The sequence below is a fragment of the Molossus molossus genome, unplaced genomic scaffold (assembly GCF_014108415.1).
Source record: "Molossus molossus isolate mMolMol1 unplaced genomic scaffold, mMolMol1.p scaffold_m16_p_1, whole genome shotgun sequence".
NCBI lineage: Eukaryota > Metazoa > Chordata > Mammalia > Chiroptera > Molossidae > Molossus > Molossus molossus.
In genome coordinates this window covers 104,041,428-104,069,104 of record NW_023425344.1, presented here as the reverse complement: position 1 = coordinate 104,069,104, position 27,677 = coordinate 104,041,428, and the positions used below count along the sequence as shown (strand labels likewise).

The window sequence follows — 27,677 nt, the reverse complement described above, 5'->3', positions numbered from 1 at the left end:
TGTGGGAGGCAACTGATCGATGTATCTCCCTTGTATAGATGTTTCTCTCTCTCCCTCCCTTCCTCCCCCTCTTCCACTCTCTCTAAAAATCAATGGAAACACATCCCCAGGTAAGGATTAACAACAAATAAAAATAAAGTTGTCCAAAAATTAGTCTGTGGACCAATGAGAATTGAAATATTTTTTTATTTTTTTTGATCCTCACCTGAGGATACTTTCACATCAATCTTCAGATAGAGCTGGAGGGAGAGAAGGAGGAAGAGAGAGAGAGAAACATCGACATGAGAGAGACACATCAAGTGGTTGCCACCCACACAACCCAAACCAGGGCCAGGGACAAACCACAACCAAGGTACATTCCCTTGGCCCGCATTGAACCCCGGACTCTTTGGTCCACAGGCAACATTCTTACTGTTGAGCCAAACTGGCCAGGGCAGAATTGAAGTATTTAAACACTGGTACAACAACAGGGTAAACTAACGGCACACTCCAGAGCCAACCAGATTCAGATGTCAGAATGTGTTGCCTACATTCCAATGCTGATCTCTGTTCCTGTGAGGGTTCACTGGTCCCATCATGAGAAGTCTTGTCATCCTGCCTGGCGGACACGGGCGCAGAGCATTGCACTCACGCCCCCCCCCCCCCCCTGCAGCAGCCCAGGGGCCGGTGTCCCGGGGGCCAGTGCCAGTCAAGCTGGCAGGCTGGGGCTCCCCACCAGACTGTACTAAGCCTGGTATTTCATCTGGCTCTGGTCTTTTCCCTGCAGCCTTGGGACAACCTCAGGACAATAAGCCAATATTGTGACATGTCCTATTGTGACAGGTGAATTTAAATGGGCTTGTGGAAGGATATTTTAGGGAAAACTCATTGCCAGTCAGGCCTTTCCCCATTTCTCTCTACAACCTAAAATGGAATGGTCACCATTCTTTCTTTCTTTAGGGGAGGAGAGGGGGGAACTGGGCAACATTTTCATCAGGAACAAATAGATGGGCCATCTGTCTGGTCAACCTGTTCTTTTTCTCTGTATGTTTTCACCCTTTCTCTTTTCTATTTTTTTTTTTTCTCTTTCTCCTGATATACAGGCTTTGCAGTGCATGCTGATCTCTCTTCAGGCAGAACTTGACATTCAAAGGTACTTGATGAAAATTGAATCATCTCAGCGAGTTAGTACTCCACCTTTTCTTTTCTCTGCATTGGGTCGCACCTCACCTCCTGCTGTTTCACTCAGCTGCGTGTGGCGTTCTAACCGGTGTTGGCCCCGTGCTTTGCCTGGTCTGCCCCGGGCCCTGACGGAAACCTCTCAACGCTTGTGGCATTCTGAATGTGCATTTTTAAAAATTGTGAGAGTTATTGTTGAAATGAACACTAATTGCATGCTTGCTTCGAAATATTTTACTTTCCACAAGTGAGGTTGTGGAGTCAGCAGTAAAGCCACCGCAGGTCGGAGATCTGGGCCCAGTCATCTGAAAAGGGGGACCTCTGACGGGGACCCCGGCTCCGCGGCTCATGTGCAGCGGCGCAGTCGTGGACGCAGAGCAGGGACTTTAGAGTCCTTAGCTCTTCCTTCGCTCAGCTCCAGCACATGCAGTGTCCAGTCCAGTTCATGTTACTGACGTGCATGTTAATAATAAAAAGGACAGGAACAGACACGTTTACATAGCACTTACTATGTGCCAGGCACTATACTGAGTACTTTACAAGCATTAATTTCTTACAGCAAGTTCATGGGGTAGGTGTACTATGGTTTCCATTTTACAAGTGAGGAAACTGAGGCACAAACACGTTAGCAACTTGCCCAAGGCCACACAGCTCTGGTAAGTAACAGAATTTGGATTTGACTCTAGGCACTCTGTTCCTATATTTTTTCAACATATTATTTATTCCTTCAAAGTCTTCGATATTCTCTAGTTCATCCTAGGTGAGTTTAGAATATTAAAACTGGAACGCAGTGAGGAGAGTTTCCAATACCTGGGTACCTGCGCCAGCTTAGCACATAGCCACCCACATCCTTTTTGTCCCCCAAAGATTGCTGTTTGTTTATTGTCTCCTGAGCATGGGCAGGGCAGAAGCATTTGGTCTGTACTGTGAGGCCTGAAACACACTGTGCTTAGGAAGATTCCAGCAGTCCAGTGTGTGTACAAAAGTGAACTACTGCCTGGCTGGTGTAGCTCAATGGCTAAGCATTGACCTGTGCACCAAGAGGTTGCCGGTTCGATTCTTGGTCAGGGCACATGCCCAGGCTGTGGGCCCGATCCCCAGTGTGGGGCATGCAGGAGGTGGCCAGTCAATGTTCTCTCTCATCGACCTTTCTCTCTCTCTCTCTCTCTCTCTCTCTCTCTCAAAATCAATTTAAAAAAAATTATTTTTAAAGTGAACTCTTTTCCACTCAGTCAGCCTTCAGTGACCACACTGACCTTTCTTTCTTCCCTTTTCTTAATAACCAGTCTCTTTGATTTTTTTTCTGTTAGGATAACAAGCTCGAATTAGAAACCCCCGCTCGAACAGACAGAGCGGTACAGGCTGGGCTAGATGAAATGCCGAGAGTCATTGTCGTGCACCACACCCTCTCACTTCTGATGGGTCTGTTACCTTTCCTTTTCTCAGTGGTTCTCAATTGTTTTCACATGTTCATAATTCATGCAAAACAGAAGCCTCTTTATGATGGCCTTGCGCACACCCTGAGCACTAGGTAGGAATGTAGGACACAAAGCCGTGGTGTGCGCTTCTCTCCAGCTGTGTACACGGTCATTTGTTCTTCCTTTCTGCCATCAGAACAGAGATTTGACACTGTGATGTGGGATTTTCCACTATAAGAAATACACAGTTTGGGGTCTCCTTCAATATTTGTTTTCTTTTGCTTAAAACAAATGAATTCTCAGTGCCGACCCTTTATTTTTTGATGATAAATTTGACATCAAATTTGGCAGTAAATAATGAGGTCCTGGAGAATGTTTTCAAGGCTTTGTTGTGTTTTTTAAGCATTTACACCCAAGTTAAAATCAGCACCGTGTATTATTATTTTGCTAACACCTAGTATTTTTATTTTATATTTATTGAGAGAATTTTTAACTTGCTTTCACATAAACATTTATCAAATCACTCTTGTGATTCCATAATGTAAGTAGAGTAAAATGGTGAAGTGGTTCTTACTTGAACACGATTTAGACTTGGAGAAGGACTGGGTGAAGGTCAGGGTGGAAACTGAAGGGGTTCATCCTCTGGTGAAGAAGTAGCTCTCAGAGCCTCTGCACATGTCAAATTCTCTATTTTGAAGCTGAAAATAACCATTTACCGACTTCACAAAACCAAGGAAAAGGCAAGGTGAACACCTTGAGAGATCAGTTGGTATCCTTTCCTCTCACACAGGACCCCACAAGCCTTGGGCCCCCCACTCGAATAAAGTGGGGAGCAGAGTCATCTAGAGCCATGCAGAGAGGGGTATTACGTAAAGGGAGCTCAATGTCAATTTACAGTTGGCAAATTCCTGAGCGTTTTTTCAGCTACCTCTCACCACAACTATTCAAGGAAATATTATGATTCTTTTATAAAAGTGAGAACTCAAGTTCAAAAGTCAGCGTCTACGTGGGGCTGCGCTGCGGGTGCCAGTCAGGATCAAAGTCTGCGTTCTGTAAGACTGGTGTGACCAAAGGGTCCTGTCCTCCCGCCCTGAACCTCGTCTTCCTCCCGGCTCCCCACACCCTCGTGTCCTTACCTCCAGCAGGACCAGAGGAGAAAAGATCCCGTACCTGGGAAGCTAGTCAGAACTTCCACACAGTGATTTTTTCATTGTAAAGCATTCCTGTGAAAGGCGGAGGGCAGGGGGTGTGGAAAGGTGGGTTGGAAAGTAAGAGCAAACTCTGCTTCCAAGATGTCTGCAGAGGGTCTGGCCACAGGCACTTGGTGGCCGCAGGCACCAGGTATGCCCTCTGCTCAGCTCTCTGTGGCCTTCTTCCTTGTGGGGGTAGTGAGGCCATTTCCAGATCTCCCATGACAGGCTGAGGGAGGTGGCCTTTGCTCTCAGAGAAAACCTCTTTGGTTTCACAGGGGACACCACCCCTGGGCTGGGGCCCATGTCCTCTCCGAAAGGAACTGAAGCCTGGGCTGCAAGGATGAGCTTAATACTGGCTTTGGTCAGGGGCCCTTCCACGGTGCATACTTCGCACTACCTGGTACTGGTGGTTGTATTTGACTTGAAATTTCAAAGCCTGCAAGCAGGTCTCTTTCCTTTCATCACTGTAATAACAGCAATCCTCACATGGCCACCTTTTATCCTGAAGCCTTTTAAGTGCATTCCTGGCTCTCTGAATGGCAAAGGCATCTGCTGGTTCGCTCAGGCCTTTCCCAGTGAGCACTGTGGGAGCCAAAGCCTGCGAAACGGTTCCTTTGTTTAGAATGCACACCTTCTTGTTTCAAAAATAAACAGAGAGACCGATTGAGTCAGGGCAGCTGCCCATAAAGAGACTCCACCTGAAGGTAGATAAACAAATCGGGAGGCCAAGGAAACAAATTCGGCAAACTGGGATTGGCTTGAACACTAAATTTAGCTCAGTCATTCCAATATACATGATATTTTATATATATTTTATACACTTCTCATTACAGGTCAGAGTAGTACTTATTACTCCTTCATGAGGCAAAATTATTTCCCTGTTTCCAGTTCTGAAAGAAACATAGTTTGCTCCTGCCTTCAAGAAAGGCACAGTGATGTATTGACATAACAGGTCAACAAGAAAATAGCAGTATTCTTCATCTGGTCTTTTATTCTGTTCCTTCAGGAGGAAAGCACAACACTAGATGATAATTGCAGGAGCGTGTGTCTGGAAGGGCTGGGGGCTGAGTTAATGAGATCCATATTTGGAACTTGCTGATGGTGTAACTTTCTAACTTGATGGAAGGATGCTAAATAGAGATGATGGTGAGCTGGGCTTTCTTTATCTTCTTTAAATAGCCTTTATGGCTTTAGAGGCAAGTCAGGGAGCAGCCCAGTTCATGGTGCTAGTTCAGACGGACGTTGGTGTCATGTTACAGGTAGGACACCCGGTGGGCAAGTTGCAGGTTGGCATCTAACCCTGGAAGAGGAAGAGGCTGCCTGCCCCTCCTGCTGACCTGGTGAGGATCCGCCCATCTGCAGGGCAACCGGCTTTAGTGGCTCCTCCAGGCATAGCCAACCCTCTTAAAGGAACAAAAAGGAGAATCGTTCCATCTTTACACAACGAAGGGGTTGAAATGTTTAAAATATTCCAGGGATTATAGAAAATTGTTAAAATCCCTAATTTACCTGGAGTCAAATTTTAAGAGCCTACTGCAATGGTGTCAGAACTATAGACGTGAGAATTTGTCTTTACAAGGTGGTGTGATCTGCGCGTCCAAAATCTATCTGATGGCCTTTGGCTCTTCTCTGCTCGCTGTATCTCTTTAAATTGGAGGTCCCTAGGATTCTGGATTCCGACAAAATTTCATAAGGCATGGAAATGAAAATGTGTCTCTGCGCCCATGCTTTTCCCTTAAATTTGTGTCCTCATTTCAGGGGCCATCTATAAGGAGATGTCCCTGCACCTGGAACCTAGTCAAACACTGTGCACAGAGAAGCCAGGAACAACATGAGTCCTTCAGGTCACCATAGACAAGAATCCTTCTGGATTCTCGATGCTCCCTGATCCACTCTTTAAAAACAAACTTACCTGCTCAGTAATTCTCTGATTTACTGAAGCAATTTATTCTCATTTTGGATAAAACAAAAAAAATGTATTACCCAGAATATTGCCATATAAAGAAAACCAATGCTAATAGTTGGAGGTGTTTCCATTTTTTTGTTATTTAAGAAAAATCCTTAAAAACACCTTGGTTGTGACTGCAGAGTATGCCATAGGATATCCGTCCACTATAATTTGTTAACCAGTCTTCTAAGTTGTTTCTACATTTATTTATTCTGGTAAAGATATAATGCGTACAGATTTTCTCCCTGACACTCTAGTACAGGAAGTATCATTTTTCTTTTCTTTTCTTCAAATTGTTATTAATTTATTTTTGTTACAGATGTTTCTCCTTCCCCCCCTAAACCCCCTCCTCCCCATACTGCCCCCCAACCCCCTAGCACTGTTGTCTATGTCCATTGGTTATGTATATAAGTTCTTTGGCTCATCTTATCCATCCCCCCTGACCCCTACTCTGAGGTTTGTCAGTCTGAACCATACTCCTTTCTATGTCTCTGGGTCTATTTCGTTCATCAGCCCACCTTGTTCATTATATTCCACAAATAAGTGCAATCATGTGATATTTGTCTTTCTCTGATTGGCTTATTTTGCTTAGGATAATATTCTCCAGGTCCCCCCATGTCATCTCAAAGGATAAGAGATCTTTCTTTCATACAGCTGCATAGTATTCCATTGTGTATATGTACCACTGCTTTTTTATCCACTCATCTATTGATGGACACTTGGGCTGTTTCCAGATGTTAGCTATTGTAAATAGTGCTGCTATGAACATAGGGGTACACATATTCTTTCTGACTGGTGTTTCAGGCTTCTTAGGGTATATTCCTAAAAATGGGATCACTGGGTCAAATGGCAGTTCAATTTTTAATTTTTTGAGGAAACACCATAGTGTTTTTCATAGTGGCTGCTCCAGTCTGCATTCCCACCAGCAGTGTACTAGAGTCCCCTTTTCTCCACACCCTCACCAGCACTTGTTGTTTGATGATTTCTTGATGGCGGCCATTCTGGCAGGTGTGTCATTTTTCTTAATTTTTGCAAATATATTTAAACTGGCTTGACTTCAGCAATTATTGAAAAATTCATTCACATCACACTGGGTCATAAAGAAATTTTAGGGAGCACATCTAGTCCAATAAAACTGGGTAAGGCCTCTGCGTCTCCTGGGACTCACGGCAGATGGTCTCCCAGGCAGTCTGTCAGCAAGTGGGCTTGTGGGGCTGCCTGCAATGCCTCCGAAGCTTGGGCCCCAGTTTCAGCCCCTCTAAGCATGTCACACATCCTTCCTCCCGGCTGAGGCCACTCCTTACAAATGGAATCCAGGTCTCCAGAATTTGAAGAATACCGCCACCATCAACCCCAGCACCATCAAAGCTAGCATCCTCTGCCTGGCTTTGGAAAGTCCTTCACCCCTACACTCCCTTCCTGCCCAACTAGCACCCCCCCTTCTTTCCCCACTCTGGAGGGTAACACCAGGTTCATTCCCCAAATGTCTGTGCTTTCTAAGCCCAGTCTGAGGAGAGGCTCTTCAGGTTGACCTCTTTAGCACAGAGACACTATTAACAGCCCTCCCCTCAGGGAGACCTGGGAGCACACAGACTTGGCAGTTTTCCCAGGAACTCGGGGAGAAGTGTAGATGCTCCATAACTTTTTTTGTTTGCTTGCTGCTGACAACGACAAGAACAAGATAAATTAAAACTATCTCACAAGATTAATCTGACTCACAACACGAAAGGGTATCTGCAGTGTGGCGCTACTTTAAATAACGAGCAAGCATCCTTTTCTGCACAGAGGTGTCCTTATCATCTATTCCTTGGCATGTGTAGCAGGGGGCTTTGCATGGCAACAGTGGGCTGGCAGGGGGTCCCCTCCGGCTCCCCTGGCTCAGCGCAGTGCCTGCTTGGATGCCTGTGGCAGGCTCTAGATAGGAAGGCCATGGGTGGTGACAACTTGGCATCACGGCCTTGCCATGGTTCTGATCTGATAATGAAGTAATAGACACGGTGAAGGAAATGTGGAAACAAAAGACACAGTTGTACTTTGCTCAACTGCTGAATCGTCTGAGTTTACTCCAGACCAAACATCGTTCTGTTTTCACAGGTGAAAATCATGAAACATGTCTGGGTACTTGTTTAGTGGAAGGAGGGAGGATGGAGTTGAAATATTACCCTTGAAGAAACAGGGTTTAAAGTGAGTTTATCAAGGGGAATTCATCAGAATAAATCTTAGAGAAAATGCTTCCCATTTGTCCGAGCTGGGGAAGGGAAATAACGAATTTTCAGAGCTAAATTTAAGATAGGAGAGCTGTGTGAGAACCTCAGATACTCACAGTTGGATGTTGGCTTTCAGACGGGGGTTTTGCAGATATGTCCTCTCCGTGTTAGGCCCAGAAGTTTCTGGTTACCAGTCAACCTGGCATGGAGCACCTAGATATACCCTGAACACTCAATTGTGTGTGTGTAGCAAACGGCAGGACCCTTTGGTGCTCTCACCAAGTTTTCTACTAAAAGCAAAAGCTGATTTCTTCTGTTCTAAGTCTCTAGAGCCAGGCCCACCCCAGAGTTTCATCACTGTGCTACAGGTACGGTTCCCTCTTCCACGCGTACCGCCGCTCTCATACCCACCTGTCATTCCAGGACCACAGATGTCCTCAGTCCATTCCCCAGATCGGCCACCAGCCTAAGACTGGCACTGAGGACACGTTGGCTCAGGTTGTGTTTTCCTGGCCATCAGCCATAGAAGTTGTGGGAAAAAGCCAAGGAGACTGGGGCCACTACTCCAGAAGGTGCAACTGGCTCTGGGTCCGAGGACTCACCTGAGAGAGGCAGGTGGCCGGCCTGCAGGGAGAGGCTCACAGCTGACTCAGCTACTGGGCTGGGTTTATAGAGGGGGGGCGGGGGACGCAGGCGGTGGCCTGGAAGCCAGGTATGGCTTATGGGAGCTCTTTGTCTTTCTTCCCATCCCCAGACCCAAACCCAGCAGAGGCCTTACACTTCGAAAACAAGGAAGGCAAAGAAGGAAAGTGACTGCTCTGTGGTTCTAGAAAGGACTCTGTAAGCAAATTTATAAGCTTAAACCTCCATCATGACAATTTATTCGTTTTCCTGAGGCTAGAGGATTGTGGAGCAGGGATGGTGGAGACAACTAAAGTCTGAGTTGATCCATTGTTTGTTAACTTCTAGTATTTTGCTCCTTGAGTCTTTCATAAGAGTACCTAAAACTAGAAAGTTCTCTTAATTGAACTCAGAATTTTGACGAGGTTTGAGCCGAAAGCTTCACAAAGTGCAAGAAATGGGGCGAAAGTGTCTGAATGCCATGACTAATTAACCACGTGAGTTGATGAGTGTTAGAATAATGAGTCATCCCAAATACATTTCCATGTGGGACGCTTCATTATATTTCCTAACACTGTGTGGCAAATTGGGCATTAATTAGGATGAAGTGAAACCAGTAAGGCAATATTGAGTTTTCATCTCAAAATATAACGTAATCTGAAGTGAAGTGGGCTAAGCAGACACCCCACTGTTCCCCACAGTTAACATATTACCTAAAGCTATGTTTGCAGGTTTCATTTTCTGGACCTCAGTATTTTAATTTAGAGTTTAAAAGCTCTGGAAAATGGAAATGAAAAAAAAAACACCATCAATGCTTCTAGCTCTAACTTTCTTCAACACTGCAAAGAATAAGAATAAATTTGATATCCTAGCATAGCATAATGCTCATGGTGAACAATTCAGCAAATGTTGGTTCATGATGATAAAAATGCAAGGACGGCAGTCCTTTAAGAAGTAACGCTGTGCAACTGTGTTGCAGGCACTTGAAATAAATGCAGAAAGCAGATCCTAGCGCTAGCTCGCTGCATATTTCTGTAGAGCAAGAGCTACAGGGTCAACAATTGGAAGAAAATCTCAGTAAACTAAAGTTTTCTGGGTGACATGATTTCTTCTTTGTGTTGTATGTATCTTTGAGTTAGGAAATTGTAGTCCGGAAAGGACTAACTTCCAACTAATGCAACCTTGTCTTACAGACGAGAACAGTGACTTAGTGAGGCTATCTGTTGTTCAGTTTTTGTAGAAACTGAATTAGAGCCAGCATCTTCAGATGCTGACCTGGTTAAATGTCAGCTCTGGGGTTCTACAGATTTGATTCTGCACTTGCTAGAATTACTGTCTGTTTTCTCACTGAAGTTGCAGTGAGGGTTAACGAAGATTGCTATGTGTCAGTCAACAAGCACAGTACAGCAGGTACTCGATTCAATTTGTTAGTTCCTGTCTCTCTTCCCTCAGCCCTTCATTAAGCAGAGAATATTCCTGGTGAGTCTGAACTGGCTGCAGATAAAGCAGAGGGGGGATCTGCCTGCAGACTGTTGCCCCAGGGTCTCTGGTGATAGAAAGCCATCTTTGCATAAGAGAAGAGGAGAAAAGAAGAGTGGTGTTCAGGTGACCTTCTTACACAGACTACAATTTTCTGCATGACCCCAAATGACTTCCCATTTGGGTTTGTAGGTTTAGGGTTGCCTGACAGTGTGGGGAAAACTCTAGAAGATTGTGATGAAAACGGATGATTGGTGGGTGCCATGGGTCTCCACGAGGCACAGAGAGAAATCCAGCCTTACGGACCTGAAAGTCCTACTCAGGTGACTTGCAGAGCATTTCTGCCATCGCTGCTTCACACATCTCCCCACTCAGGCAGGTCTGCACTCGGCCGCTCAGGATGGAAGCTCCGCATGCAGAGCTACGGACAACGCAGGGCCGAGAAGAGGCTCCACCTGAGCCCCAAGGGAAACAGTAACTCCCAGCAGAAGGACTTTTTAATTAAACCAAATCTGAAATTATGTGAACATCCTATTCTCCCTTTTTTTTTTAAATCCTTACTCGAGGATATTTTTCCATTTATCTTCAAATAGAGTGGGAGGGCGAGGGAGAGAAACATTGATGTGAAGAGACACATCGATTGGCTGCCTCCCATACAAACTTGACCAGGGACTGAACCACAACCGAGGCTCATGCCCTTGACTAGAATCAAACTCTGGTCCATGGGCTGATACTCTAACCGCTGAGCCAAACCAGCCAGAGCAATGTGGGTTGTTTTTTTTTTGTTTTTTTTTTTAATGATAACAATAATACCACACAGAGTGATACTTTCCATAGATAGAGCATTTTTGGATGTCCCTAACTCTGCAAAATGCAAGTATTGGTTACCCTATATTGTACTGTCCCTTATATACTTTTTTAAAAAGTTTAATCCTTGAAGTACAAAATAATGAGAATTATTGCTCTGGTTTCACTTTCTTCATGGTTACTACTAATATTATGTGTGAACATCGTGGCAGCCTGGGTAGGGGAGCTGTTAGAATTGGTCTCCCAGCGATGGCTTGTTTGCAAGGCACAGTGTCATCTTAAGGAGGCAAGAGCATACAGTGGAGTAAAGACAGCCTCTTCAATAAATGGTGCTGGGGAAATTGGACAGGTACATGCAAAAAAAATGAAACTAGACCATCAACTTACACCATTCACAAGAATAAACTCCAAATGGATACAAGACTTAAATGTAAGTCATGAAACCATAACAATCGTAGAAGAAAACTGGAAGTAAAATCTCAGACATCTCACATAGCAGAATTTTTACTGATACGTCTCCTAAGGCAAGAGAAGCAAAGGGAAAATAAACAAATGGAACTGCATCAAGCTGTAAAACTTCTGTACAGAAAAAGAAAGCATCCTCAAAATGAAAAGGGAACCCACTGTATGGGAGAACATATTCACTGATGATACATCTGATAAGGGGTTACCTTCCAAAATATATAAACAACTCATACAACTCAACAATAGGAAGACAAACAATCCAATTTAGAATAGTCAAAGGAACTGAGCAGATACTTCTCCAAACAGGACATACAAATGACCAGGAGACATATGAAAAAATGCTCAAGGTCATTAAATCATCAAAGAGATGCAAATTAAAACTACAGTGAGGTATGACCTCACACCTCTGAGAATGGCTGCCATCAATCAACAAACAACACGTGCTGGAGAGGATGTGAAGAAAATGAACCGTAGTGCACTGCTGGTGGGAATGCAGACTGGTGCAGACACTGTGGAAAACAGTATGGAGTTTCCTCAAAAAATTAAAAAATGGAACTCCAGTTTGATCCAGTGATCCCACTTCTGAGAATATATCCCAAAATCCTGAAACACCAGTCAGAAAGAATATATGCATCCCTGTGTTCACAGCAGCACTATTTACAATACCTAAGATCTGGAAACGTCCCAAAAGTGGTAGTACATTTACACAGTGGAATACTATGCAGCTGTAACAAAGGAGCTCTTACTCTTTGAGACCACATGGAAGGATCTGGAGATTATTATGCTATGTGAAATAAACTAGTCAGAGAAAGACAAATATCACATGATTTCACTTATATGTGGGATCTAATGAACAAAATAAACTGACAAACAAAATAGGACCAGAGACATGGATGCATGGAATAGACAGATCTCAAAGGGAAGCAGGGAAGGTGCACAGGAAGAGATTAACCTAAGAACTTATGTATATGCGTAGCCCATGGACACAAACAACAGTGCCGCAAAGGCCTGGGTGGGTGCGAGAAGAGGGTGGAGGGGTCAGTGGGGGAAAAGGGGGAGGGCATTTGTAATACTCTCAATAATAAAAATAAATTTTAGAAAAACATACATTGCTATTTTTTTTAAGTAGTTTGAGAACAACAAATGGAATTAATTGGAAGGGACTCACAGTGTACTGGAGTCAGGATCTGCGACCCTGGGGGGCCCAGAGAGCTCCTCTTTTATTTTTCCTCACCTGAGGACATTTTCCCATTTTTATTCAGATAGAGTGGGAAGGAGAGAGAGAGAGAGAAACATCAATGTGAAAGGGACACATCGAGTGGCTGCCACCCATCCAGGGCCAGAGACAAACTGCAACCGAGGTACGTGCCCTTAGTGGGAACTGAACTCGGGTCTCTCTGGACCGCAGGCCGACACTCTAACTGCTGAGCCAAACCGGCCAGGGTCAGATAGCTCCTCTTTTTATCTTTCAGGTTTTCCACTGGGGCCAAGGGCATCTCTCATCTCCATTTTCTTATACAGATCTGCTTCCTCCTCTCTTTGTTCTTTCTGTCTCAGTTTCATGTTCCCTGCCGGTTCCAGCTGCAGCTTCATATGACTTCACATCTCAAGTTCTTAACAGACTCCAATAGCTCCTCTTCCCAAGTCTGTATTCCCAGGGGAGAGAAAATGATTGGTCTAAGCCAGATCAGGTGACCATTGCTTGGTCCAATCAGCTGAGATTGATGACCATACATTTTAATTGCTCAAACCAGTGTACGTTTGAGGGAAAAGGAGGTCACTACTAATAATTACATTAGAACAACAGGTTCCAAGCAGAACTGCCCACGGAAGCTGCAGTGTGTGTTGACTGTAGATATAAAACATTGGGCTTCGGGAGCTTATTTATGTGGGCAGGGAGGGAGTCCTTAGAGAAGGGCAACATTGTCTGGGGGCGGGAATCCTTTCAAAAATGGCTAGGTGTCAATTCAACAATAAAAGCATAACTTTTTTATGTGTTCAGTATTACTGCAGAGGATTGCAGGAGACATAATCCTGCCAGGAGGTCACCCATGGAAAGAGACAACGTGGCACTCAGTGGCTGTTGGATGATGAGTGTTTGTTAGCTTAGCTGAGAGACCAGAGACATCAGGCCCTCATTCCTCAGAGTGAACATGCTGGAGAAACTTCGCCCCCGCCTTCTCTTCTTGTATGCCCCTCGAGGGCAGAAGACGGGAGAACAGAGCAGGTGACCTAGCTCAGGGCAGAGCACTTCCTCACCATGTTCTTCCTCCTCTCCCAGCCCACCTTTAATGTCCGCAGTTATTCTTCCTCACAGTGACACACCTCTTAATTCTTCTAGTCCAGCTGTTAAGCGTATGTTGTCCTTGGCCCCACAATATACCTTAAATACATTATGAGCTCAAGAACCATATGCAACACTGCTGACCCCTGGAGCCAGCCCTGTGCTGAGTACTGAGACCCTGTTCCAAATGCTTTTTGACTTTTTTTTTTAATCACAGGGTATTTGAGACTAGTGTCAGCAATTTCCATTGTCTTTTCTCTTAAGTGATGTCTCGGCAGTGAGCTGGCATCAGAGGGGAGGGTACCGTGTGAGGAGATTGCTAATATGCACATAGTTTGCAGTGAGAAAGTGAACATAAAAATGAGAGAAGTTCATATTTGGAGCTGAGTAGCCATGTACAAGGAAGCTAAAAATAAAGGTTTAGCCCTTACATCTTTATTTTTATACATTCAACCACCATGATGACCCTGAACAAGAAATGAAATTTAATTCTGATTTTCTTCAAGGATTATTGCCTTTTGCAATGGAAAATGACAACTCATCAATGTCTGCCGTAGGCTGCAAGGATGACCAGACAACAGAGGTTGTAAATGAAGCTGTGCTGCTTCAAGTAATATTATTCCTTAGCTATTTTGCTAAACTGAGTGTCTTTTTTTAAGTCAATGATGAGGACATCTAAGCTTGATATTCTGCTGAGCATAGTAACCAGTTCATTGCCCAGCATACTTCACTGAAGACCATATGAATTTATGCAAATTTTGCTGAGCTGCACAGTGATGCAGAATTGGTTTTACTAGTCAAATAATACTTTTTAAGAGTGCCAAAGCCAGATCTCCATAGCAGAAGCAAATTTTATAAGAAATAAATCTGGGAATAAACCACTTTGGAGGCTTACACAGAAAAAATTAACACAATGACACAATCTAACTGTTAACGGGTGTTCTTTCTGGCCCTGTTATTGGCATGCAATCTCAGTGGGGAGTTTCCTGTGGAACACCCAGGTTGGCCTCCTCCTCGAAGCCACATCCTACATTCATGGGTGTGGGTGCTACATGCTGACCTTATTCCTGTTTCCCCCATGGAAAGGTCCTGAGAGGTGTAGCGAGGTACAGGCATCTAGATAGTGCAATAGCCTCCTGCCAAGAGGGTGTCCTTGTACCGTGAAGAAGAGAGATGGGAAAGAAGCTGATCATCGACCCTCAACCCTTTCCCAGAGTATCAGGCACATCTGGGCATCCCTGAAAGGGCTCTGTAGCTGAAGCCTTGAGGCAGCTCCAGCTACATAATCATCAGTGTACCTGTTGCAAAAATAATTACGAACTTCAAGACAGCCAGAGCAGAGCATGAAGCCAACCACAAAACCCTTTCAAGGATGGGGCCCTGTGTGATTGCACAGGCTGCACACCTACGAGCTGCTCCTGCCTCATGAGATAAGTGCCTCAGTGTCTAAATTCAGAACAGTGCCATCCTCAGGAGCACTTAAAGGAAGGGACACTGATAGTGTGTGTGTGTGTGTGTGTGTGTGTGTGTGTGTAGTGCCTAGATCACACCACCAGCCCAGTACATTTGGCATCTTCTGAAGTGATGAAAACTCACCTACCTGATTAATGCAGATCAGTTTGCCTCCAGGAAGGTGCATGGAATCCTGAAATTCAAGTCCGGGCAGGCAATGGGAGGGAAAAGCCGAGATAATACATTCATTCAGCTAATCCCTTGTTTCACTGACTCCCTTTCAGTGACTTTCTACAGGTATAATCTGCACCCTCTACAGAATAGCAGAGGGATCTTTTACAAAGAGTACCTATCCTGGCCCCTTGCTCCCTTTTCCTGCCTAAAATATTTAAATGATATCTGGTACCTTCGACTCAAGTTGAGAATTCTCACCTTGACTCCAGGGCTATGTGTCCTGGTCTCTTTGGGACTCAAGCTACACCAAGCCTTCAGTGCTTGCCACTTCCCGCTGCCTCAGGCATTTTGCAGGGACTGTTCCCTGGAATGGCTTTGCTGCTTTTCATCTCCCCCCTGTGGTTTCCCCACCTCAACTTCCCTCTTTCTTGAGATCACAGTTTGCATGCTTTTCCACCCTTCCACCCATATACACTCCACCACCACCACCACCAGCAGTTTGGGTTATACACTCTCGTTGCGCCTTTAATTTGTTTTGAAGTCTGTCACCAGACTAGACTGCAAGCACCCCGAGGGGGGTCATGTCTGTTCTATGCACCATTCTGTCCCCAGGCCTAGCATAGTGCCTGGAACATGATGGATGCTCAACAGGTGTCTGTTGAGCGTATGAATGAATGTTCCACCCAGTTCACAGTTTATACTTAATTATACAATATTTTGTGTTATTTGTTGTCCTTTGCTAATTTCGTTGATGAGTTTTGAAGCTCTGACCTCAGGCTACATTTCTGTTTTTCTGCATCTTTCACAGTGCTTAACCAGAAGTACATGGTCAAGGGATGTTACTGACTAATAGCTTGTAAGCATTTTACACATTCAACTTCTTGCTATTACGGTGTAGATAACTGAGAGGGAAACTCAATTATGTACTTTGTGTATTATTATACATACTTTCTTCTGATTGGAGAGGTAATAACCAAAGCTCAACATAATTTTATTTATAGGATTTGTACCTCAAAAGAAAAATTCAACTGTGATATAAATCTCTCCCTCACAGTCTTAGGTTACCGATTTTGGAAATAGTCTTGACATAAGACTAAAGGACTGGTTGTGCTCAGTGTTCTCGGGTGTAAATGCACCACCCATTTTGGTACATAGTCATGTGCCTCTTAATGACAGGGTAGTTCTGAGAAGTGTGTCATTAGGCGATTTTGTCCTTGTGTGAATATCACTTACACAAACCTAGCTAGTGTAGTCTACCACACACCCACACTGTGTACCATCCTAAGGCGCACCAGCGTGTGTGCGATCCATCATTGACTGGAGCGTCGTTACAGGGCACGTGGCTATATTTAAATGTGCGAGCTCCCAACGTGCTGTAATAACAGCTGTTAGAATTTGTCTGGCAAAAGAAATTGATATGCAGTCATTCTTTCCTATTATGTAGCTTGTCCTCAACAAACGGCATTTGTAAGGTAGATGTTCAATGATAAAAGTCTTAATGGAATGCTCAGGGCCAATATGATTTTCTCAGTAACTTTTACAACTGAGACTCTGACCCACTGGGTCTTCAGTTCCGTCCAGTCTTTCGGATGGACTTCCCACCTTGCTCTGTTATGTGTGTAGATTGCAGACCTTGATAGCATTGCAAATATTTTTAGCATAATTAATAACAGTTTATCTTCCCACTTTCTTTCAAATGCCTTTTGCAGACAAGAAGCCCCAAACTGTCTCACAGTCCTCAACCTCCCAGTCTGGGCGACCCGGTGGAGCATTTATCAGAGACCTCTGGTGATTCTTTGGAAGCCATGTCTGAGGGAGAAACTCCAAGTCCTTTTTCCAGAGGCAGCCGGACTCGAGCGAGCCTTCCGGTGGTGAGATCGACCAACCAGACGAAAGAAAGATCTCTGGGTGAGCCTCACAAGCAGTTTCTGACGTCCCTTTATTATTGCATGTGCCTGTTTTTATACTTCTGAATTCATACTCCTACAATGGAGCATTAATTGGAGTTTGGTGTGTAAAAACACGAGTCCTCAGAAACTTTACTGACTGAACACAAGCAGGAAGACTGGCCTTCCAGGAAGCAGCAAGTCCAGGATGTCTTTGGGACTGGGCACATTCAAACCTGGCTGGGGTTAGACGCTCGAGCCAAAATGCTAACAAGTAGCTAGTGGTACTTGCATGTTTGCCTGTGTTTCCGGTATAGGGAATAGCGGGGACAGACTACAGAATGAGCGCTTTCTCAGGAACCTCCTACCTTGTCTCAGAAGCCTGGACAGCTGGAGTATGGGTCCTGTGACGTGGGTTTGCACCGGCCCCATGCTGCTGTCTGGCAGTCCAGAAGAGGATGTGAGTGGCTCCGGGAAAAAGAGGTGTGATGTGGCCAAAACTCCCGTGACTGTTAGTGAAAACTGTAAACGCGGGGCTGCTCATCCCACTACCACACAGAAGGATGCAGGAGGGGCTTGGCACACGTTTTGCAAAGCTTTTCCTGTAAATGAGCTTTTAGGAAAAATAGGAGGTTTCTCTCTTTCTGCCTTACCGCTTATCATTTGCTTTTTCATATTGGATGTTCACTTTCTATCTTGCTCTACTATTTTTTTTCTGGCCCTTTAACAAAATATACAGGTTATGAGGGCTTAGACCTCTTTGCCAGTTGAGCTGGTATTTCACAGGCTTACCTGCCATTCCAGGTTTTCCACTTGGTACCTGTGTTTGCAGACAGATGGGGTCAGGGAAGTGAGGGGACAGGAACTGGGTCAACTAAAAAAAAGCTTCATGGGTCCGTGCACAAGACCGCTAACTTCTGCCTTGTAAAAACCTTGCAGATGCTTTGCTTGAAGAAGAACAATGTGAGAAAGTATCCTGAGTGTGTTCCTCACTTGCAGATGACAAGAGCAGATTGGGTTCAGACATTGTCCTAGCTGTCCATAAACAAAAATCCTATTACTATTTGCATTATCAATGTTAATTTAAAAATTATATTTGTATACTTCATTTTAGCTTATAATCCAGTTTTCTCATTTCACAAATAAGAGAGGAAAAAAAAACAACACAAAAAATCTGCTTTTTAAAAAAAGTCTGGAGGTCACATAGTTGATTTAATGGCAGAAGCAGTTAGTCTAGGCTTCCAGTTCCTACGGCCTCTTTTACAAACGAAGACAAGGGACATAAAGGGATGTGACACACCCAGGGAGCATCGTGGGCCAGGGCCGTGTCCGTATGGCACAGACTTCCACTCTGGCACGAGGCTGGGGCTCTCCAGCTGGATTATGGAGCCTCGGGCTCTCTTAAACCCAGTCAAGCTTGAGGCAAGAGCACCAGGAGCCAGCTGAGGAGTGGAATTTCTCCTTTGTGCTTTGCAGGAAATAAGTGAGGTTCAGTTCTCTGTAAAGGTAGCCTATGCTTTGTGAAATAAAATGAAGATAAGAATAAATGCCTCTGTGCCTTCCCACACACCTGGGGAACACTGAACCTTCAATAATGGGCCCTTTGTCCTGTAGGCAGGAGCTTCCCCGGCAGCCATGAGTTGGCAGTGCCGGTAGATCCTGACCTGGGGAAGCAAGTCACGGGGCAGAGAGGCTGCAGGAGCCTGTGGCAGCCCTGCCCTAGGAATGGCTGAGGGTGGCTGGTGTTTTCTCTTGCCCTTCTGCAGAATGCTGAGTCTTACCCTGAGCACACCTTGCTGTCAAGTTCCTGAGAATGCAGAATCACAGCTGATTAAAAAGTACATCCGAGATGTTTATCCTTCCAGCTTAATAAGAGGCTTTTGGTCTGTGATTTTTACCACTCCTCGATAGAAACAAAGGAACACAGTGGAAGGACAGGAATGAGTTTTCCGAAGCAAGGGGAGCTGTGGTTCCAGAAAATGAACTGGCTGGCATTGGTCCAGTGGGGTTGGCGCTGCCCTGGTCACCTCTTGGTGGCCTGTTTGGGAATGTCCTCCCAGCTGCACCTGGCCTTGTGGAGTAATTCAGTTGAGCCTGGATGGGAAATAAACAGGAAAGTGAGTCAGAGAGAGTCTAAACATAATCTCCCTGCCAGGGGGCCTCATTCGGCTTTATGTTCAGGAAAATCCTGTGTGCCTGGCTTTATTTAACACTCAGACACGGGCTCCTGGGAAGAGCAGAGAGAGCTGGGGGCCAGGAGCAGCGGATGTCTCCCAGCCCTTGGTGACTCCAGGTCTCAGAGGCTGCAGATTGGATACTGAGCTGGGTACTCCTGCAAACCTACCGTTGGTGTCATTTGGACACCTGGGTATCTTTTAGAATCTCTACATTGTTGTTTTACCTTAATACACAAAAGTTTAAGTTCTTCTCCAAAGCCCTGTTGATCCTGCCTTTATTTAAAATTTTCGGTTTGTTCATCATGGATTTTTGCATTAATTTTGAAGTTTTTAAAATCACATTTTGATTACGTTTGGGGCCCCTTTAAATTTTGCACTCATGGAGAGTGCCTCCCTCCAGGGGCTGCCCCTTGTGTCACCCCGGGAACGACACATAGACACATACCGTGGCTGTGGCCTCAAAGCCACAGGGCCCAGAAACAGCTGAGTCCAGCCCAGTCCCCAGGCTAGTCTTCTGCACATGCGCAGTGTGTCACTCAGGCCGCGCAAGGGGGAGACCTGGGCACCCTGAGGGTGGAGCCGGGACCAGGCAGGTCCTCGGTCCACTCTGGCTCCTGGGACAGCAGGAAACTTCCCCTCACTTCAAACAGCCTGTGCCCAGAGATAAACCTGCCCGCTGAATCATTTCCCGCTGGACCAATTCCTCCTTTCTGTTCCTTGAGCGGGTTCAGGGCGTGGGCGGAGCGCAGGGAGGCTGGGTGCCTTTCCAGAGGCTGTAGGCAGACAGAGGAGAGAGAAGGGGCAGAGAGGGGAGCCTTGGCCAGGGTCTGCTTTCATTCTCCCCAGATGCTCCCTGCAGGCAGGATGCGAGCCTCTCTTGGGAAGACGCGCTCGGGGGTGCAGGCAGGACCTGTGCCGGACGAGCTGCACGGTCCTTCCGATGCCGAGGGCCGGCCAGCCAGTCCTGGAGCCTCCCAAGCGGAAGGCAGAGAAAGGAGTGTGCTCGGCGGCTCTGATTTACAACGGGACCGGGGTCCGGCGATCCACACCTCCAAATCTCCACTTCTGCAGGCTGCTGGGTTCCCCGCCTGCTCCCCCATCGGAACCCAAACGAAATTCTTCTCGGTGTCATTTCCACCATTTCTCCTTCCCTCTCTCTTTAGTGAAAACGGAGACGATGGGGAGAAAGGACATCTACAAAATAAACTAAAAACCGCTGTGCAGTAGATTGGGTTGGAGAAAGAATTTCCATGAAAAACTGCCCCGCTCACACTGGGCCTGCGCCTCCGCGATGGGGTCGTTGGTGGCCTTTGAATCATCGCCGTCTTGTAAATGCCTGTCTGGAATGTGACCACGGGCAGGGGCTGCGTCTGGCCGCTCGCTGTCGGCGGGGAAAGGGCAGCCGCAAGACGTTCCCACCCTTCTGTGTGCACTCAGGAATTTGAAAATAAAACTCATGTGAAAACAAGACGAGCAGCAGCGCGTCCTTCGTGCCGCAGCCAGATGCCTGTGTTGACCGTATTCTGAATGGTTCGCTTGTCCTTTCGTCCTCTCAAAGGGGTCTCTTTGGATGAGGTACCCGTGGTCAGTTTTTCCCTATATGGATTGTGCTTTTGGTGTTATGTCAAAGAACCGGTCACACAGTCAAAGTTCTGAATAGCATCTCCTTTTTTCTGTCAGTGTTATATGTATGTATTGTGCATTGCGGCCCGTGATCTATTTTGAGTTAATTTTGTACAAGGTGCGACCCTTACCAACCTGGCAGCCAGATGTGTTGCCACGTCGGAAACAGTCTCTTAACCGTGCAGACTCAACAAGCAAGAATGATTTTAAGTGGCTCAGGAGGATTTTAGACTAATTGAGGACAACTTTTTCCATGCCTGTGAATTGTTGAGTATCTGTGTGGCTGTTCTTTTCCTCCAACAAGGTAGCAGTTGATGGTGACCATTCCCAGGGAAGGAGGGCTTGTGAATTTAGGAAACAGAAGGTTCACAGTCCCTCCTGTGCTCACGAGTGGGTAGGGGCTAGAGCAGAGGATGGAGGAAACCTCCATCTGCTAAGTGGGAAGCTTGGAAGGGTTACAAGCAAAGACTGTTCTCAGATTATTTTAGTGTGAAGATGATCCCTTGCATAGTTAAAACAGAAATAAATGTTAGACAAATGAAAAGTAGTGTTGCTCTATAGAGTAAGTGAAACATGTATGAAATTTGTTGTTCTAAGTGCTAGTGGTAATTGAAATGTAATATTATAAAAACAAAAACTTACAGGAGAGAGTTTCAAAGCTGCTCAATAGGTTTGGGGCACATTCCTGGCCTTTCTAGGGTGCTATCAAAGAAAAGGTCTGAGTATTTTCTCTAGTATGGGAACGAAGTAGAGGGTGTGGGTAGATATGGCAAACTGCAGGCATGGTCCACTCCAGCCTCCTCCCGGCTTGCCTTGCTTTGGAGGCAGGAAACAGGCTTATTCTGGACTATGAAATGCGCTGAGTTCCAGAAGTAGGAACCAAGGTGTTTGTAGAGGCTTTTGGGTGTTCTTCAGCATCATTTGCCAAGGTCCCAGGGCAATGCTACCTTGATGGCATTGAAAGTCAGGGTACAAGGCTTCCATTTTTCTAGTACTGGGGGCACAGGTGTGGCTGGGCTTTCTAGCACCTCCCGGAAGCTTCCTGCTCAAGGCAGTGTAGCTTTGGAGTCATGCTGTCCGGGGTGCTGGGGAGCTTCCCCTTTGTCAGAGGTCCTGCAGTGTCCCAGTTCTGTAATTAAAATCAGCCTAAAGATTCTACAAACTCCAGAATAACTCCGTATTTGCTTAAACTAGCTCAGGTCTCTGCAACTGAACCATGACTGATACAAGGAGTCTGATTTGCTGATTTGTAGAAATTGTAGTGCTGCCTACTCTGGGTGTTTCAGAAAACATGACAAGTGCCAGTATGTTCAGACAAATGACTTCTAGAGACTTGGCAGTAAACTGGAGGTGTGGTTTTCAAATTGTATTCTTAAGAAGTTTTCTATGCTATAAATATTGTAGTTTAAAATAAGATTTCATTGAAAAAATGAGCTATACTAAACTACTAACACACACAGTAAAAACATTGTATAGACCAGGAAGAAAGGAAGGGAGGGAAGAAGGAAGGAAGGAAGGAAGGAAGGAAGGAAGGAAGGAAGGAAGGAAGGCAGTTAGTTCTGAACAAATTTTCTCTATACAACAGGAGGTATTTAGGATTTTAATTTGGCTCATTTAAGTGAGTCAAAAAGATTACCTCTTAGCTTTCTTGCACTTGACATGAATGTCTTGAGAGGTTGTTTTAATAAACTGAATCAATCTTTAAACTAAGTAAATAAGTGGATTTGGGACTGGGAATCAACCACCAAAAGGAATATTTCAAGAAATCTTTTTTTTTTTTTTTTAATTAATTTGTTTTTGTTACAGATGTTTCTCCTTTTCCCCCGTAGCAAGAAATCTTTTAGTATAGTGAAACAGTTGTGATAAAAGTAATCACCTCTAATTTTCCTTTATGAGTTTGGATTTTTACATATGAGGTTTTTTTTCCTTGTGTTTTTATTGTTTTAAATAGAGATCCCTGTGCGGGTGCAAAGTGCTCTTTTTTTTTTTTTTTAATCCTCACCCGAGGATATTTTTTCATTTTTTGTTCAGATAGAGTGGAAAGAAGAGAGAGAGAGAGAGAGAGAAACATCGACGTGAAAGGGACACATCGAGTGGCTGCCACCCGCACGACCCAATCAGGGCTGGGGACAAACTGCAACCGAAGTACGTGCCCTTAGCGGGAACCAAACCTGGGTCTCTCTGGACTGCAGGCTGATGCTCTAACCACTGAGCCAAACCAGCCAGGGCACATATGAGGTTTTCTGAGAGAAGGGAGTACTTAGAAGTTTGCCCACTTGGCTCTCAATTCCCCCATAAAAAGAATGTTTTTGTAAGATTGTGTAGACTCATGATGTGTTTGTGCTTATGTTAAAAACTAAAGTTAGACATCTTTTAAAAGCTCTGCTGTTACAATTCCTTGGTTAAAACTAAGGAATGCTTTTTCAGGTTTTGCAGAAATCATTTAGTTGTAATAAGGTACCTGAGAAGATCAATGGCCTTTATCACTATCTCCAGGATTACTTTGTGGACAGGGTGCAGGTAAGAAAAGCATCAACTGAGTTGAATAGAAGCTTTGATTGATTCCAAGGGTCGGAACCCTCCCGGAGTCACCATTACTTTACATCATCTGTTGTTATTTAGGTGGTAACAATGAGGAGTCTTGGGGAAGACTTAGGGTCTGCTGTTTATCTTTCTTTCTTTACAGCTGAAATATTCCTAAACCTGGACTACAGGTCACCTTTTCATAAAGTTAACATGAAATGTTTCAATAATGCAGGTGGAGCTACTAGGGTACATAGCTGGTTTTGGGATTATGGAGTTTCATTTCCACAGCCTTTTCAGAAAATCATCTGCCAATAAGCGAGTGTAAAATATTTCTTTCTTTCTCCGTCACAGCTGTGATACCCCATGCTAACTCAGACACCTAGATAACTTGTTTTGCCTTTTTTTTTTTCTGATGTAAAAAATACTCCTATTTAGTCCGGCCAGTGTGGTTCAGTGGGTGAGCATTGACCCATGCACCAAGAGGTCACCGGTTCGATTCCTGGTCAGGACACATGCCCAGGTTGTGGGCCCAATCCCGGGGGTGGGGGGGCATGCAGGAGGTGGCCAATCGGTGTTCTCTCTCATCGATATTTCTATCTCTCTCTCCCTCTTCCTTCCTCTCTCTCTAAAAAAAAAAAAAAAAAAAAAAATCAATAAAGAAAATAATAATAATAATATAAAGCAGCCTTCTCACACTTGAGGCCTGACTAAAGGTAACAGTTTTAAGAGGGAGGAGAACCCTCTCACTTCCTCTTTCTCTAAAAAAATCAATAAAGGGGAAAAAATTTTTTTTAAATACTATTATTAAAAAAAAGAACTCTTCAAGTTTTATGAGACAACCTGAGAACAGGTACGGCAATTTTTATCTGTAATGTATACCTCTCTACAACCAAATAGATTTGATTTGACTTATTCAAAACCAACAAAAGTATATAAGAACCATTAAAACAGGGAAATTAAGATAAGGATAATTGCTATAATTGCAGCCAAGACTAAAAAAGAAAAAGGAGAAATGTAATGAACAAGTACATTTCATTTTTTAAAAAGAGGTTCATACCAGCTCATTAGGGGAAAAAAAATGTTTTAAAGAATTAGAATCCAAGAACTATATGTAGCTTAATGTTGTTGACATTAGATTATGTAACAGTTATACATAGCAGTTCCTTTATGAAAGGTTTTTCATATAGCTACATCTTCATATAAAGGCTCAAAATCCAAGGGCATAGTAGGAAGCTACCTATTTTGAATGCTACCTATTTCTGGTGATCTGATCTGATACATGGAAAAGGTGGATGTAGTCTTGTTAATTCACCTGTCCTTAGATGATTGGCCCTTGGGTATTTGTTCTTGGCAGAGTGGGTAACTTGAAACAAAGAAGAAAATTTGGGGGGCAGTTCAGTATTGAAGGCTTTGAGTTAGAGAAAGAATCTCTCTCATTGTGATAAAATTCCCAATTTTGTGTATGTTCTAATAATGCCAACTGTTCCTCCACACTCTCTCCAGAAATGAAATTGGAAGTCTGTAGATTCAGATGGCATGCTCTGCTATTGTTTGGTTGGAACAAGACACGTTAACAAAACGCGCCTGAACTACTTACAGGGAAATGATTTTGTTTGTCAGCCTCTTGTTTTCCTTTGCGATGGAAACTCTACCTAAAAGCTCATCACTAACCCTTGCCTTTTTTTTTTTTTTTTGAAATACAAAATTCATTGCCTCTTAAGTTTTTTGCCAAGTTAATTTGTTCTTTAGAAACTGACTTTTAAATATAATCCTTTATGTTCATCTAATTCTGTAAGAGTTCCCCCACATTTTTGTACCAGCTTTAAAGAATATCCTAACACACAGTAAAAATAATAGTGAGATGCACACAGTTTCCACACGCACCCAATTACAGTGCCCCCCTTGGAGCTGTCATCCCAGCAGTGACCTTCAGGGCTGCTTGCTGACATCTAAAGACTGAGACTTGGCAGCTTCTTATATTGTTGGAGGAAGAAACATATTCTGCATTGTTAGAGGATAGAGGTATGTCTTCTGAGGCTAAGGAGCTGGTGAAGGGTCCAGGTCACTTCCCGATCAGATTCCTCCAGTTAGCTCTGTGACATGGGATTGCAATTAACCTGTCTCAGGGTCTGGAGCTGAGGTCCTGTCTGGGTGACCAGGAGACTCACTCTCCATCCAAACGCTGCTTTGGAGCAGGATAGCAGGTGAGCCCTCGAGGTACCGCCATGAAGGAGGGGCCCCAGTTCTCGTTGGTGTGAGCCACCCCTTTAGGGGCTTTAATTAGCTGAATTGCACCCCCCCCCCCAAATTCATAAGTGGAAGCCCTAGCCCCCAGTATCTCAGAATGTGACTGTATTCAGAGATAGGGCCTTTAAACAGGTAATTAATTTAAAATGAGGTCACTAGGGGGGGCCCTAATCCAATATGACTTATGAGAACAGATTAGGCAGACACAGATGCAAGATCGTGTGAGGACACAAGACCAGATGGCCATCGACAAGCCAAGACAAAAAGGCCTCAGACGGAGCCAATCCTGCTAACACCTTGATCTCACACGTCCAGCCTCCAGGACTGTGAGGAAATACATTTCTGTCGTTTAAGCCTCGTTGGTGGTCCTGAGTACGACAGCCTGAGCAGACTAACGCAGGGGTGCAGGACACTTCTTTCTCCTTTCCTCGTTTGAGGGATCAGTCAGGCTTGTTGTTACAAACTTAAACTGTTTCTTCAAGACAGTGAAATTAGCTTTGTCAGATTTTCTGTTTATTTTAATTGGGCTTTATTCCAGCCTCTTCAACCTTCACAGTGTATCCGCCCAGTTTCTTAGCATTGCGAGGGGAAATTTAAAACCCCTGGTACAGATTCGGTGTCTGTGATTACCTTTCGCTCTGGCACCTCCCAATCCCCATCCTCAAATTTAGACAATGAAAGTTCTTTGGCATCTAACTGGTTTAACTGTATCCCATCGAGAAAAGCTCCTATTTCATCATGCTGAGTTTGAGTTCTCCAAGGTTTGGTAATGTCATGAAAAATGATATTCCCACCAACTTTTCACTTTCGGAATTTTTCCAAGGTGTTAATTGGCTTTCAGATGTCTCTGGCTAAAGGTTTCCCAGTAATACAAAGTTAAACATGATAAAAATAAGTCCTTTGTCCTCCCCCACCCCAAACACAAGTGTTGTCCACTTCTCAATTTTTTTCTCCATTCATCTATTTATGCATTTATTAAAAATCTGTTCAATTTCTAGCACTGTTAACAGTGCCATGGTGAGTTATTCCAAAAATATATGAAATCTGGTTCTTGTATTTAAGGAATTTTCAGTATAACTAAAGGCACATGGTAACCATGTAAGAATTTTTAAATATACATAAATCAAAGACTACAAAGAAGAAGCTGTGCTTACAACCAGACCTGCTGGCCTCCTGGCTGTCCAGCAGCTCCCCCATCAGGAACTGTGCTACGCTGCTCTTTCTGCCTGGATCCCTCCCCCCCATTCCTGGCCCCATCTCTGCATGGCTGCCTCCTCACCTCATCCAGACCTCTGCAGCAATGGTGCTCAGCGAAGAGCCCTCTGCTGAGCGAGGTAGCTCGCACCCTGCTGCATGCTTTCTCATGACACTCATCTTTCAGGAATGTGGTTCTCAAACTCTTTCCAGCTCTACTCCTTGAATTCCGATTCAGTAGATTTGGGGTGGGGACCCCAGAATTTGTCTCTAACAAGTTCTCAGGGGATGCGGATGCTGCTGGTCTGGGAATCACTGGTTCAGGGTAGCATTAGCCCGGGGAAAGATTTGAAGTGTTATTACAGTGCAGCACCACATGAGGGCATTGTACTCAGCTCTCAGTAAGGGGATGGAAAGCAGTCATCCTTTGGGAGGAAAACAAGGAGGGCTCAAGTGTCTGGCCTTCGTCATGTCCTTGAACTAGAGTATTTAATCCTAGTACACATGACTAGCAGGGCCCTCACACGGGTGGAGACATTCACCCTTTCTGCAGTGGGCTGTGGAACCATTGGCTCACTGCGGTCTGGCTCGCCTTCCATGTTGTGCTGTACTTACTTTTGATCCGTTTGATTTCTGAACTACTTTTATCTGCCACTTCATCCCACACCTTGACACACTTAGTGGGCAGACTCAACAATAAAAAGGTGGCTGACATTTTTACATGACTTCACGCCTCTCCACACACATCCCAAATTCCCAGATTCAGGGATCTCCCCCACCCACGTCCTGCCTTTGTCTGTCCCAGGGGACTCTACCCC

The 27,677-nt window shown here is 44.7% G+C and overlaps 1 protein-coding gene across 5 annotated transcripts in view; it reads left to right on the top strand.

Moving 5' to 3' along the window:
• Positions 1-27,677, top strand: part of KIAA1217 (KIAA1217 ortholog) — a 307,954-nt gene that overhangs the window by 141,319 nt on the left and 138,958 nt on the right. For 4 of the 5 annotated variants that reach the window (XM_036275689.1, XM_036275652.1, XM_036275678.1 and 1 more), the window contains one exon: positions 16,916-17,114. In XM_036275689.1, the coding sequence (XP_036131582.1) occupies positions 16,916-17,114 (199 nt within the window). Of the gene's footprint in view, positions 1-1,125; positions 1,164-16,915; positions 17,115-27,677 lie in introns of those variants that run through there. The other variant, XM_036275668.1, reaches the window with a different exon arrangement.